This window comes from Oncorhynchus mykiss, chromosome 29, assembly GCF_057628025.1.
Source record: "Oncorhynchus mykiss isolate SJ-2025 chromosome 29, ASM5762802v1, whole genome shotgun sequence".
Classification (NCBI taxonomy): domain Eukaryota; kingdom Metazoa; phylum Chordata; class Actinopteri; order Salmoniformes; family Salmonidae; genus Oncorhynchus; species Oncorhynchus mykiss.
In genome coordinates, this window is record NC_143050.1 from 19,642,314 (window position 1) to 19,657,726 (window position 15,413).

General features: G+C 40.9%; 1 protein-coding gene across 8 annotated transcripts; it reads right to left on the reverse strand.

The window, feature by feature from the left end:
- Nucleotides 1-144: 144 nt before the first annotated feature.
- Nucleotides 145-10,475, reverse strand: LOC110509935 (trimethyllysine dioxygenase, mitochondrial). Of its 8 annotated transcripts, none has more exons than XM_090226754.1 (10): nt 10,322-10,460; nt 10,116-10,214; nt 9,764-9,938; nt 5,463-5,639; nt 5,065-5,191; nt 4,474-4,753; nt 3,566-3,685; nt 1,449-1,685; nt 980-1,118; nt 145-795 (listed from the first exon to the last, which is right to left on the reverse strand). In XM_090226754.1, exons 6-10 carry the CDS (start codon nt 4,674-4,676, stop codon nt 664-666), a joined length of 831 nt encoding a protein of 276 aa, XP_090082880.1. In that variant the 5' UTR covers nt 4,677-4,753; nt 5,065-5,191; nt 5,463-5,639; nt 9,764-9,938; nt 10,116-10,214; nt 10,322-10,460; the 3' UTR covers nt 145-663. The 8 variants fall into 8 exon arrangements, with proteins under 8 accessions (XP_090082880.1, XP_090082878.1, XP_090082879.1 ...); XM_090226752.1 differs by having other exon boundaries at nt 5,463-5,948; XM_090226753.1 differs by having other exon boundaries at nt 9,764-9,941.
- Nucleotides 10,476-15,413: the final 4,938 nt, after the last annotated feature.

Genomic DNA, 15,413 nt, shown 5'->3' on the forward strand with positions numbered 1-15,413 from the left:
ATTTTGCCAAGTTAACATGGCTCTGTACTTTCCTTTTAATGCTGGATATGCCTTCATCAGAGATATGTATAACCAACTCCCTTGTTTTGTCTGGGCATGACAAAAAAAATTGTTAAGTCACCCAATATAAATCAGGAAAAAAGGTGCTGAAAAATCACACAATTTATTTCATTAAGTAAACAAGGCAACATTTCCTAATACATTCATAAACAAATGACTAGCAAAAGTACTTCAGAAATACTAGAAACTAATCCCTAAAACAAAGCCAAAAATGTAGTTAAACACCTCAATATGTTAAGTTCCAGTTCAAAAGATGATTGTTGTGACAAGAGCATAATGCATGTCAACAAATCTTAAATCCCAAACAGATCACAGTCCATTTCCTTGACTTCAACAAGTCTAACAATATCTCATGTAAAATATTTCTGGGTGGAGAATATTTCTAAAGTACAGTACAATTTAGTTCCGCATTAACAATATATAACTGCATTCATGCAGTGGAAATACTTGATTTCACGCAGTAAATGCTCATACAAAAACAATTTGATTCTACAAGACTTTTCGATCTCCTTAAACATGTATGACTGATTGGGTGATGGTGCTTTATTTCTAAAGGACTTTGGTGTTGGCTGGAAAGGTAGAAGACTCAGGGTGGCTCTTCACTTAGGCGTGCAGACCCAAGGAGCGGGCAGTGTTCAGGAAGTCGTCTCTGGTCAGGTAGCAGCCACACAGTTGCCGCAGGCCTGTGAAGGACTCCCGGCCATGCAGGACGCGCCAGTTATCAATGAAGAAAACCTTACAGAAAGAGGGAACATGTTTTTTGTTTAAGATTTTGTAAGACTGCACCCATCACCTACAGCTTAATCCTGGTTTACAGTTAAGTGTGGGATGCCCCCCCAATGTCAATATCTAGCTCAACTGATCAAGTAGTACTAAATCCTTTGTCTCGATCAATGAAAAGGCAACTATTTTTCCTTACCTTTCCAGGCTTCAGTTTGATCCACAATTCATTCTCCGGCTTCCTCAGCTCTGTGGTCAACTCTCTGTGAGCCACATACCATCGCTTGACAATGTCATGGGGGATTGTGTTTATGACTGCACGGTCATAGTTATTGTATCTGTAAGACACGCGACCAAACAGAAGGTGATACCATATTAATACTCAATATCAGATCATATAATTCATAACATTGATCTCAAAGGAGCTGGAATAACACACGTTTCGCTGCGTATGAGCGCCAGATCCTGAGCCTTCTACTAAGAACCTTCCAAAGTGAGTTAATTTGTATTGATGGGTGTATAATTTTTCAAACGCATACAACATTGTAAGTTACTAGGTAACCAAGGCTGGTTAATGTAAGGTTGTACGGCCAATGACGTTGGAAGATATGTTTAAAGCAAGACATTCAGGGAGACATACATCTCAAATTACAACAGACTGGTCATACCGGATCATGTACACCTCATTGTTCCAGGGATACACGTTGAGCACAGGGCCAATGCCGATCATGTGGTTATGGTGGTCGCTGACATTTTCAATGTACTCGTGCTTGATAGGAACCTGTGCTAGCAGCTCAAAGTTCTCAGGCGTGTTCTGGAGCACTTTGTCAGCAGAATAGAAGCCATCTACAAGTAGTGTTCTTCCTCCTGTTCCCTCATGCCTAAGGCAATGGAACACTTGGATCCTGCAAGTCAAAGTCAATGGCATCAAAGTAAGTCACATGTTATTATGAAATGCCCAGTAGGTGGCTATTGCCCTGTCATTTGATGGGAGGCCAAGGGAGAGCTTAGTTTCATGTTGTACTATAGCTTATTTTATCAAGATGTCTGTGGCATAGCAATGTGCGTCTGGCTTGTGTCTTATCAGTTGAAGAGATTCTCCGGTACTTTTGTATACTTTTTAGCCAGTAGTTCAGAAAGTAGCGCTCACAAGCCAAAAGTGGTCCCAGAAAATGGCCTACCATATCACATATGTGCACCACATCATTGCTCTCGCTCTGCTGTGTGTGCGTGCGTCTTTTTAGGTCACTCAAATGGCGAAGGGCTAAATCTCATTGGCTAGAACTCAAATCTCTAGTAGCTGGCCCACGTGGGGGGAAAAAAGCAGGGAAAATGACATCCAGAAAACAGTCCCTTTCAAACTAGGGATTTCGTGGCTAATTGAGATAAGACAGTAATGTATATATGAACTCCACATTGACACATTCAGCCCAAAGTGGGAGGTTTTAAAAATACATTCAAGTCTCTGGAGCATGTCTTTAAAAAGCTAATGCTGGATATGTTGTTACAACTGTACATTTTTGTAACATCACTGTAATAGCCTAACACAATAACCTATACACTGCCTTCAGAAAGTATTCAGACCCTTTGACGTTTTCCAGGTTACAGCCTCATTTTAAAATAGATTAAATTGTCCCCCCCCTCCCCAGCTACTTTCAGGTCTCTCCAGAGATGTTAGATCGGGTTCAAGTCGGGGCTCTGGCTTGGCCACTCATGGATATTCAGAGATTTGTCCTGAAACCATTCCTAAGTTGTCTTGGTTGTGTGCTTAGTGTCGTTGTCCTGCTGGAAGGTGAACCTTCGCCCCAGTCTGAAGTCCTGAGCAGGTTGTCATCAAGGATCTCTCTGTACTTTGCTCCATTCACCTTTCCCTTGATCCTGATGAGTTTCACTGTCCCTGAAAAACACCCCCACAGCATGATGCTGCCACCGCCATGCTTCACCATGGGGATGGTGCCAAGTTTCCTCCAGATGTGAAACTTGGCATTCAGGCCAAAGAGTGGAATCTTGGTTTCATCAGACCAGAGAATCTTGTTTCTCAAACTCCAAGCGGACTGTCATGTACCTTTTACTGAGGAATGGCTTCTGTCTGGCCACTCTATCATAAAGGTCTAATTTGTGGAGTGCTGCAGAGATGGTTGTCCTTCTGGAAGGTTCTCCCATCTCCACAGAGGAACTCTAGAGCTCTGTCAGTGACCATCCCTGACCAAGGGCCTTCTCCTCTGATTGCTCAATTTGGCCGAGCAGCCAGCTCTGGGAAGAGTCTTGGTGGTTCCAAACTTCTTCCATTTAAGAATAATGGAGGCCACTATTCTTGGGGACTTCAAAGCTGCAGAAGTGTTTTGTGACCCTTTCCCAGATCTGTGCCTCGCCACAATCCTGTCTCGGAGCTCTACGGACAATTCCTTCTACCTCGTGGCTTTGTTTTTGCTCTGACATGAACTGTCAACTGTGGGACCTTATATAGACAGGTGTGTGCCTTTCCAAATCATGTCCAATCAATTAAATTTACCACAGATGGACTCCAATCAAGTTGTAGAAACATCTTAAAGATTATCAAATGGAAACAGGATGCACATGAGCTCAATTTTGCATCTCATAGCAAAGGGTCTGAATACTTATGTAAATAAGGTAGGTTTTTTATTTTTAATACATGTGTCTTTATCTGAGGAATCTCAACCTAACCAATAGACAGATGTGTACTGCCTTGCTACTTTGACCTGACATGATTACTCCAATACAGTTCAAATAACACCCATCTATGTGTGAACATCTAAATACATACCCACATGGCTCTTGGAAGTATGAGGTGTCTGTATGACGGTCCAGTGCCAGTTTGGTGTAGGCAGTGTCTCCTCGGGAGAAATCGGATGTGAAGTTCCACATCTTGCCATACATAGTCTCCCTAGTAGGAAACAAAAATGAAAGTCAAAAGTGATACCTAAAACATTATACAGTACAATAACAATTCAAACAAGATTATAATGGCAACTGTGATCCAAATAGTGAGTGATATTTTGTTTCTTTGGGGTGTCAGGAGGGCGGCAATTACTTCTGATAACCAAATATACTCACTGGACTAGAATAAGAAAATGCCCTCATCTGGCAACCACGAGCAATGCATTTCTTATAACACGCTGCTTCCTCCCTCCCTTCCATTCACCCCAAAGTAGAGTCCAGTACAAAGAGGGATTAGTGCGCTTGCTCAGGCGTTTGAAACTTCAAAACCACACCACCTGCAGAGTCCTTAATGAACAGACCTGGTGGATTAATGAGGGCAAAGTACCTCTCCTTTCTCACTACACTGGCAGAGGAGACACTGTCAAAATGCAACAATGCCCATTCCTTTGACAATTCTACCCTCCATTCCAACTGCAGAGAGAAGTCTGTTGTGCATGTTAACTTGACAAACGTATCAAAGTTGATGTTAAGGAAACCAAAACCTTCTCTGTAGCACTGTTACTTTGCAAAACAAAGAGTGTAAACAAGCCAACCCTGAGAAATATCAAGCTTCTTTAAAGCCAAAAATAGATATCTGGGGTGTTTATTCTCAATCCTTATTAAATAATCCCCCACTCTAAAACCATGCATCTTTTGAATGAATTGTGGTGGGTGGTATGCCATTACCTTTAAGCCCCCTCAACACCACTTCTCATTCCCTACCCCAGGCAATCACAGAGGGGCTTACTATACCTGATGAGGCTGACCCTCTGGGTAAGAGTCTCTGTGGCCTCAACAGTCGGCGGGACGCCCTCCACAAAAGCAATGCCGTACAGCAGAAAGCGCCCAAGGAACTTTTTCAGTTCATCATCACAGCTCATAAACTTGTCCCAGTTAGCAGAGGGCACCTTGGCACTGGTATAGATGTCAGAGTTCCAGATGATGTGTGGCTGCATGGCACTCTGGTTCTGTCCCTCATAGCTGTTCTGAGCAAGCCAGCTCAGGTTGTACCTTGTCACATGACCATCAGGCCCTAAGGTAAACAAAAATACAATTCCATCTATTATAGACTCAATAACTGTTAAAAAAGAATGGATGAGTAACAATAGGTGCATAGATCACAGTTAGGATTGCGGTTCACCATTGAAAATGATCAAATGATAGGCTTAACTACTGGCATGGATTTAGAGTTCTTGACAACATCAAACTGACCTAGATTCAGTACCTCACTGAGTAAGTGAGAACGGTTACAGTTTAACCAATGCCTTGTGAAAAGATGTACCATTGTACAAACATGTAATTCAAATAAAGCATATGGCAGCAATATCAGCAGTACATTACAACCTTTTTTGAAGAGTCAAAGGTCTCCCCAAAATATGCTTGTTTTTAAGAAGATAACTATCTCAGGTTTGGCAGTGGAGAAGATCATTTTTAGGCTAGGCTACTCCATAATGTGGGCTTCCAACAGGGTCTAAAAGGGAAAAGAACAAGCTCAATTCTTCACTTTGGTTCCAAAGAAAACTGTTTCTCATGTGAAAACCACCTGTAGTTATTCATTTGGAGAATTATTATTATTATTATTATTATTATTATTATTATTATTATTATTATTATTATTATTATTATTATTATTATTTTAATCAAAACAAAGAAAGCCACCTACTGTATGTGATGTGAGAAACTGGGTAGAGAATATTTTCCATCCCTCAGTTGGGAAAATACATCTTCAAACCAAGACTTACATGTGAGGAAGATATTCTCATCATCCACCCTGGTGTTGGCAGGACGTATGTTTAGCTCCACATTTGCTGTATCCAGGTTCCTCTGGTTGGTCTTGCTGTTGAAGCAGGAGGCAGAGTGGCAATGATCCCGTAGCCACACATAGGCAAAATGCATAACAAGCCCTCCATAGCTGAGCTCTGCCAAATCAAAATGTCAGATTTACAAGTACATATTAGCCTATAATGTAAAAACTGGCCAATTCAAGTGTGAAGTGCCAGTTCCAGACTAGGATTTAATATGTAAAATATATATACACAAACACACAATAATGATACATTATGATGTCAAAGCCTATAGGAGGGTATATTAAAAACAAGAAAAGGAACAGGAAGGCTGTTGGTATCTGGCACTGTGGGTCCTGCATGAAGACTGTTGCTGTGGGCGCCTGGACATACAACACGACGTCTGCAGTCACAGTGAAGTCGGCCATCAGGAGACTGAAGGAGCTGAAAGACCAGCAGACTGTTACTGGAGGATCAGACTCTCACTGTTGTGTACAGTTTGACCTGGACACTGTGTCGAACATCTACCACAATAAAAAGCAGTCTAGAGCGAGAAAAAAAATGTTAATAAAAAAAATAACAAGAAAAGGAACATTCCTCATTGAGACCTGCTGATGCAAGAGTGCCCAAGTGGTCCATAAGTCATTTTTCCCCATCTCTTTTCTCCATCTCCTCCTCACATTGTGGTTGCAAATGGAGCTCTTATACTCAAAAATCCTTGTCTTAAGTTCACGTTTGGTCTTTCTTATCCACATAATAAAAATTCACAGGAGCAGTTAAGGAGATTCACAACATATTTTGCTTTACAGGTTATTCTACCAAACCTTTATCCGCTCACCCGAGTGGGGATGGATTAGAGAGTTCCCGCTGATCATGGCATAACAGTGAATGCAGTTGTGACAAGGGAAATTGCCATCAGGAATGACAGACATGAAATGTGATGCTTTTTTCTTAGGCCAATCATTCTCTTATCTTCATCATTGTAATGACATGTTTGAATAATACAGGACTAGAATAAGATGAAGACGCCGTTTGCTTCACTTTATGAAGATTGAATGCTTATGAGTCTGTAAATAACTGCTATAGCCTATCGCCATCGCGCATTCTCCCCACTGGGCAAAAACTGGTTGAATCAATGTTGTTTCCATGTCATTTCAACCAAAACAATAATATAATACACTTTTTATATAATATAATATATATATAATATATATATAAATAAATAAATACATAAATAAATATATATATATAAAGTTTTTCTATTGGGTTCAGGTTTGGAGACTGGCTAGGCCACTCCAGGACCTTGAGTGGCTCTGTAAGAAGCATCCCCTTAGTTGCCCTGGCTGTGTGTTTCGGGTCATTGTCATGCTGGAAGACCCAGCCACAACCCATCTTCAATGCTCTTACTGAGGGAAGGAGGTTGTTGGCCAAGATCTCGCGATACATGGCCCCATCCATCGTCCCCTCATTCCCGTGCAGTCGTCCTGTCCCCTTTGCAGAAAAGCATCCCCAAAGAATGATGTTTCCACCTCCATGCTTCACAGTTGGGATGGTGTTCTTGGGGGTTGTACTCATCCTTCTTCTTCCTCCAAACACGGCGAGTGGAGTTTAGACCAAAAAGCACAATTTTGTCTCATCAGACCACATGACCTTCTCCCATTCCTCCTCTGGATCATCCAGATGGTCATTGGCAAACTTCAGACGGGCCTGGACATGCGCTGGCTTGAGCAGGGGGACCTTGCGTGTGCTGCAGGATTTTAATCCATGACGGCGTAGTGTGTTACTAATGGTTTTCTTTGAGACTGTGGTCCCAGCTCTCTTCAGGTCATTGACCAGATCATGCCGTGTAGTTCTGGGCTGATCCCTCACCTTCCTCATGATCATTGATGCCCCACAAGGTGAGATCTTGCATGGAGCCCCAGACCAAGGGTAATTGATCGTCATCTTGAACTTCTTCCATTTTCTAATAATTGCGCCAACAGTTGTTGCCTTCTCACCAAGCTGCTTGCTTATTGTCCTGTAGCCCATCCTAGCCTTGTGCAAGTCTACAATTTTATCTCTGATGTCCTTACTCAGCTCTCTGGTCTTGGCCATTGTGGAGAGGTTGGAGTCTGTTTGATTGAATGTGTGGACAGGTGTCTTTTATACAGGTAACGAGTTCAAACAGGTGCAGTTAACACAGGTAATGAGTGGAGAACAGGAGGGATTCTTAAAGAAAAACAAACAGGTCTGTGAGAGCCAGAATTCTTACTGGTTGGTAAAAAATGCAAATGAATTACTTAAAAATCATACAATGTGATTTTCTGGAGTTTTGTTTTAGATTCCGTCTCTCACAGTTGAAGAGTACCTATGATAAATATTACAGACCTCTACATGCTTTGTAAGTAGGAAAACCTGCAAAATCAGCAGTGTATCAAATACTTGTTCTCCCCACTGTATGTATGTATGTATGTATGTATGCATACATGCATACATACATACATGCATGCATACATACATACATACATACATATGATGACTTTGAATCAATGTGGAATTGAATCAATGTTTTACCCAACTTTTAACCTAAATCCAAAGAAACTGACATGTTTTGTTGATTTCACATTAGTTGACTACTCAACCAAATGTAAATCAAAACTAGACATTGAACTGACATCTGTGCCCAGTGGGTCTCTTCTTTCAAAAACTATGAGTTCCTTTGGCTGCTGTATTTAACATTCAAATGGACTATTACAGGGTTCCCCAACTAGCGGCCCGAATTTGTCCCACGTTCGGTTTTATTTGCCCCCCCCCCCCCAAGAGTGTGCAAAGCTGTCATCAAGGCAAAGGGTGGCTACTTTGAAAAATCTCACATATATTTGGATTTGTTTCAAACCTTTGGTTACCACATGATTCCATACGTGTTATTCTAGAGTTTTTATGTCTTCACTATTATTCTACAATGTAGAAAATAGTCAAAATAAAGAAGAACCATTGAATGAGTAGATGTGTCCAAATGTGCTGTATATATATTTTTTATATAAAAAACATTTGGGACATAAGACTGTAAAAAGAAATCAGCAATAAGTTATTTTAATTTAGGAAACCTGTTCAAATATTCCCACTGATGGGTTCTGACTTGAAAATATGAAATATCCTTATTCATGTCACTGAGGGAATGGGGGGAATGTAGAATGTTCACATTCTGTCAGAACATGTTATTGTTAGACATCAGGTATTCTATTGGAAGGAGAAGGGCCACAGTCTGGTACAGGTCAACAGGACAGGAGAATTTGGGCTGAGTTCGGGTCAAATGAATTGAGACAGAACATGCATCACTAAAGTCATGTCTAGCAACAGAGGTGCATTGGCTGTTCAGATGTGTAAGGAAGAGACTCAGCATAGAAGGAAGGGTTATACCAGTGCTTGTGTGAATATGTATTTTCAGCTGTGTGACCCATTGGGTGAATAAACTTGGTTTGAGCATTTCATAGTTGTCCGTCAGGTTCTTAATAACAGGTGAAAAACTAACACCAAGCATAACAGAGATGTCATTGTACACAAATGTAACAAATGTAACAAATGTTTGAAACTATGTTTTAGTCAAATAAATATGTTTGGGCTTCTTGAGGTCAATTTACAGTCTACAAATTATTTGTAATCATGTTTCGGTCCCTGACAATCCGCTTAAGAAAAAAAATATGGTCCCTCGGCTGAATCCAGTTGCTGATCCCTGCCTTGTCTATTAGTCTAAGAAATAACACCCGCCGCCAAAAAAAGTCAACAATCTAGTCTAGATCTAGTCTAGTGTTCAGGGAGGCAGGTAGCCTAGTGGTTAGAGCGTTGAACTGAAAGGTTGCTGGATCGAAACCCCGAGCTGGCATGGTAAAAATCTGTCGTTCTGCCCCTGAACAAGGCAGTTAACCCACTGTTCCCTGGGTTCCCGGCAGGCCGTCATTGTAAAGAAGAATTTGTTCTTAACGGACTTGCCTAGTTAAATAAAAAAAATTACTCCACAAGCGCTTGAGAGGCCAGCGGAGAGCAAGTGCGCAAAAGTGAAGTTACATGCTTATGTTTATGAATATGCATACAGCATATTTAAGGTCCCTCAGTCAAGTATTGAACTTCAAGCACCGATTCAACTACAAAGACCAGGGAGCTTTTCAAAAGCCTCAAAGAAGGGCAGACACATATGGAGCTGTATTCAAAAACAGACTATAGAGCAAATAAAATGTTCATTTAGAGTTTGGTAAAGGGCTGATACAACGAGTAATACTTACTAAGGCTGTCTTCCTGAAGCTGCCAGTGACAACTCGTCGATTGTGGAACAGTATGCAGCCAATGTCTCACTTCAATCTGGGTTCGTATGAATCCAGAGACCAAAGGAGCCCGTGCTTTCGATATGGGTTGCAAATAGCCATTTAAACGGCAAAACATCCGCGCCAAAGACATTGTCTGCTAATGGAAAATCAAATGTAGATGGAACACTGTTCATGGACAAATTCCGAACACAACTATAGGAGTTATTTGATTTAGTCTGACATTGACTCCGCACAAATGATAATTTCCCCATCTTAATTGCTGTGATTAATAACAATTCAGCTTCTGTTGATCTGATCATGCAATACTCACACAACGGAGCTCGTGTGGATTCCAGTCAGTTGTGTTTATGTAGCTAGCAGCACTAATTACTGTGACCTGGAATGAAGACTTCTTGGACCTTCGATGAAGCTACATTGACAATCGATGAGATAAATTATTAAGCAAGTTAGTTTTTTCCAAGTCGTTTATACACTTTGCAGGCTAGCATTGCAGGATAGTAAACTTTGGACACATACCTTGCTAACGTTGACGCTAAGAACCGCTAGTTAGCGACTACCAAAGAGGTACAGTAGCTACCAGCATAGAGGAAGAGACGAAGCGAGAGGATCCACTCTTCTTCTTCTTCTTCTCCTTCTTCTTCTTCTTCGATATAATGGCGGTCCGCAAACCAACTTTAAAGGTATATGCCGCCACCTACTGTGCTGGAGTGTGTGGTCAATCACGGTTTACAACGTTCCTAAATCCTCCTACCTAACTCAGTACTGAGAAAATAAAAAAGAGCCTTACTAACTTCTAAGACCCTCCACCATCTCCCAAATCCCTTCCAACTGACCTCAATGACCCTAAACTTCAATCTTTCCCTCTCTTCAACATACTTACAACAATATAACAACACATGATCCACTGTTTCATCGACCATGCACTCCAGGCACAAACCATTCATATGCTTGCCAATCAAATGTAATGAAGAGTTCAATGTATAATGTCTTAAGCGGAATTGAGAGAATGGGTGTAGTAGTGGCATATTACATAATTTATGCAGCACCATACAATACATTTTTGGACTCACCTTGGTGGCAGTCCTTTGTGGGCAAATTTTGTCATCAAAGTCTGCCATTCTCTGGATTTATGGTGCTTTCAAGACAACTGGGAACGCAAAACGTATTTTCCCAGTCCTAGCTCGTTTTTCCCGAGTTCCCAGTTGTCTTGAACTCACTTAAGTCAGATTTTGCTGTTCTGAGTTAACAGTTGTTTGGAGTACGGCACAAATCATGCTCCATTGACAGCATAGCCAATGTTGAATGTTTATCATTTTAAACTAGGAAAAGAAACCCTTAATCTTAGACTTGGGACCACACAAACACTCCACTCAATAGCAGGCTAATGATTGCTTTGCAATGCTTGCACTTAGCCACTGATTCCTTCCAAATCACTCATTGTTGAATTTGCGATTTCCAACTTGTTGTGTAATGTTTATGTCCATGGCCGGTGAGCACTGATACGTTTTATCTATAAATTCTCTTCATTATTTCTCTTCATATGACAAGGATTAAAAAGGATTTGTCAGTAGATTGTCGACTTGATTCATGATGATGACTGCTAGCTAAGATTTAGAAAGTATGATGTTGACATGATCAGTCCAATCAAAGCTACTGTAGATATAAAGTGATTTGGCATCATTTTATCTGTGGCCAATGACCTTGAGCCTTCTTGGATGGGCACTTCTAATGTAACTCTATGGCAGCACCCAAGGAGCTAGAATTTTCGAGCTCTACCTTCGACTTGGCGTTGCTAATCACGGTGCAACGCTCCATATTTTTTTGCAAACTGATATGTGACACGTATTAATGCCAAAATATCATGCAAAACAGGCCAAATATGTAGGGCTCAAAACTGCCCTGAATGATGGGTCGCCACTGGTAATTGTCAACCAGTTTCCCTATATCACTGACTTCTGACCAATCTTTCATTTTCTCTACCAAGGTTAGATCAACAACAGGATCTGGGAGTAACCATGGACAAACATCCTCAATCACCACAGAAGGGCCAAACTCCATCTCCCGCAAACCACTCTCATCAGCAAACTTTCCAACTTTCCAACCAAAACCACTGCCTTGTCTACTAGTATATTCCCAACAGTCATCTAGAACAGTAGCAGTGATCCCACTGAAGGATAACAAAAACCATAACTCTTATTAACATCATACTGAGACATTCCATCATTAGAAGTCAACATAGCTCAACCTCACATCCTTTCAACCTAACCCAATAAGCTAATTACAATTGTTTAAGCCATATATACAAAGGCATCTCACCTGCATCCACTAGTAAGGCACATACAGTACATATGTTGATTTAAATGCACCAATGCATATCTTTAAAGCTATATACTGGATTCTGTCCAGCTTCTGAAACTAAGTCTTTGCTGCTGTTCCATAAACTATACATCCGTAATCAATTGTTGTCCTGATCAGAGCTCTATAAATATCTATCAACGATTCTGTCAGCACCCCATTCATAACCGGAGACCGAGTGCATAAGATTCACCACGTTCTTTCACTTTGTTTCAACATTTATGACATGATCTTTCCATGTATATCACTCATTGAATATTTGTACTTAGAATATTTGTACTTAGAAACCCTCCCCATAGACTGTCCATACAGAAACAACTGTACATTATCAGCAACTTTTATCTTCAAGAAGAATATACAGCAAGACTTTACCACAGACAATTTAAAACCCCAGTCAATCGACCATCTTTCAACATCCACTGTAGCTTGTTGAAAAGATTTGATCACACAAGAGACATTCCTTCCCCTCTTCCAAATAGCTCCATCATCAGCATATAGGGAAGCCCCAACACCCCTGCCTATATTTGAAAACACATCGTTTATCATAATGTTGAACAAAATAGGACTGATAGCACTGCCTTGAGGAATTTAATTGTCAACTCCATAGTCATCAGATAAAATGGATCCAATTTTAACTCAAAAAGAGCGATTAAATGAAAAGACCAAAACCCAGTTATATAATCTCCCACCAATACCAAGTCTTTCCATCTTTATCAATAGGCCTTCTCTCCACATAGTGTCATAGGCCTTTTAAATGTAAAAAAAAAAAAAAACAGTAGCCATCACTTTTTTCATGACCTGAGTTTTTTTCAACTTCATTGCTCATCTTTACTAATGCATCCAAAGTAGATCTACCTTTACTGAATCCACTTTGACATTGACTCAATAAACCTCTATGCTCCAGGAAATATGACAATCTATTGACTATCATCTTTTCACAAGTTAGAGGTCAGTGCTATTGGTCTATAACTATCAGCACCATGAAGGGTTCTTACCAGGCTTTACATAAGGTAATATTACTGCACTTTTCCAACCAGAAGGTATAACCCCCTCACTCCAAATCGTATTAAATAATCCCAGGAGAACAAGCATGACCTCATCAGGTAAATGCTTAAACATTACAGCACAACTGATCACAAAATGGGGCTGTATCTCCAAAGCCTATTAAGGCTGAACGCATCTCATTTTTGGTAAAAACAGCATCCAAAGAAGAGGCAACAGTAGCACCATATCTCTTTAGAGCCCAATTCTCCTGATATTTCATCAAACATCGCTTCAGATAGTTGACGACAAGGGTTGTAAAAATTGTGTAACTTAATATTACTACCTGCACTGTAGATTTCCACCATCACACATTCATATTCAGATAGGACAGTTATATTACGATATACAAGACCTTCTCTTATGAATGTAGAAAAATGACCACCCTGTCCAATTGATATATCAGATCTGATTGAAAAATAACCAGGGATAATACAATCAAGATGTGGTCTAAGTCATGTTATTGAACACATATCACATCAGGTTGGATCTCTAAATCTATTACATATTTCTTAAAACTCCTGACCGTTAGCAATAAGGCTTCTGGCATTCCACTGAAGGATAACAAAAACCATAACTCTTATTAACATCATACTGAGACATTCCATCATTAGAAGTCAACATATCAACAATCATGGCGACAGTAACATCTGTTACTCCTAAAAACTCATGCTGATTCCACAGTGATCTTCAACTTGGCAGGTCTGATAACCTTTCCAGTGAAGGCTATTGAAGTCAATCTGATGAACTATTAAGGTGTCATTTGAAACAACACATTTGTGAGAACAAGATTTCTGAGCAGGTCTCGTATCCGTGTCTGGACCAACATAAGCAACATTTCCTCCACTTATTCCAGGACGGACCCTATTGTCTCCATCATTCTGCCTAATAGTTCCACCAATCTGCCTTGCAGCCTCTGCATAAGAGACATTATGAGTGATTTTATATCTTTGGGCATCTCTAGCTTCTTTCTTCACCTGGCATCCACCAAATGCTAAACTGTGTTCCCCCCCACAATTACAACATTTAACCTTAACATTGTTCCCACATTCACCATAATCATGTTCCCCTCCACACTTTGCACAGAGCCGCTACATGTCCCATTCTTCAGCATTTAAAGCACCTTAGTGGAGGTGGGACAAACTCTCTAACAGTGAAAGCCAGGAAGCCTATCTGTACTTTCTTAGGTACAACCTTCTCAAACATTAATAATACTGACAAGCTTTCACTCCTCAAATCAAATTGTATTTGTCACATGCACTGAATACAACAGCTGACTTAAAAGCCCTTAAGCAACAATGCTTAAGAAGTTTTAAGAAACAATAAGTGTTAAGTAAAAAATAGATGAGTAAAAAATAGAAAATAAAAGTAACAAATAATTATACAACAGCAGTAAAATAACAATAGCAAGGCTATATACAGGGGGTACCGGTACAGAGTCATTGTGCGGGAGCACCGGTTAGTCAGGTAATTAAGGTAATATGTACATGTCGGTAGAGTTAAAGTGACTACGCATAGATAATAAACAGAGAGTAGCAGCGTAAAAGAGGGGTCTGGGTATCCCTTTGATTAGCTGTTCAGGAGTCTTATGGCTTGGGGGTAGAAGCTGTTTAGAAGCCTCTTAGACCTAGACCTGGTGTTCCGGTACCGATTGCCGTGCGGTAGCAGAGAGAACAGTCTATGACTAGGGTGGCTGGAGTCTTTGACAATTTGTAGGGCCTTCCTCTGACACCGCCTGGTATAGAGGTCCTGGATGGCAGGGAGCTTGGCCCCAGTGACGTACTGGGCCGTACGCACTACCCTCTGTAGTGCCTTGCGGTCGGAGGCCGAGCAGTTGCCATATCAGGCATTGATACAACCATGCTCTCGATGGTGCAGCTGTAGAACCTTTTGAGGATCTGAGGACCCATGACAAATATTTTCAGTCTCCTGAGGGGGAATTGGTTTTGTTGTGCCCCCTTCACGACTGTCTTATTGTGTTTAGACCATGATAGTGTGTTGGTGATGTGGACCAAGGAACTTGCAGCTCTCAACCTGCTCCACTACAGCCCTGTCGATGAGAATGGGGGCGTGCTCGGTCCTCCTTTTCCTGTAGTCCACAATCATCTCCTTTGTCTCGATTACGTTGAGGGAGAGGTTGTTATCCTGGCACCACACAGCCAGGTCTCTGACCTCCTCCTTATAGGCTGTCTCATCGTTGTCGGTGATCAGG

Excerpts from the sequence above, each read along its gene's own strand:
- LOC110509935 (XM_021591159.3), bottom strand. The coding sequence starts at position 9,935 with ATGTCTTTGGCGCGGATGTTTTGCCGTTTAAATGGCTATTTGCAACCC. Across the intron at positions 3,686-4,473 it reads CAGAGGGTCAGCCTCATCAG|GGAGACTATGTATGGCAAGA; the intron begins GTATAGTAAGCC and ends GTTTCCTACTAG. Across the intron at positions 1,119-1,448 it reads AATGAGGTGTACATGATCCG|ATACAATAACTATGACCGTG; the intron begins GTATGACCAGTC and ends CGTGTCTTACAG.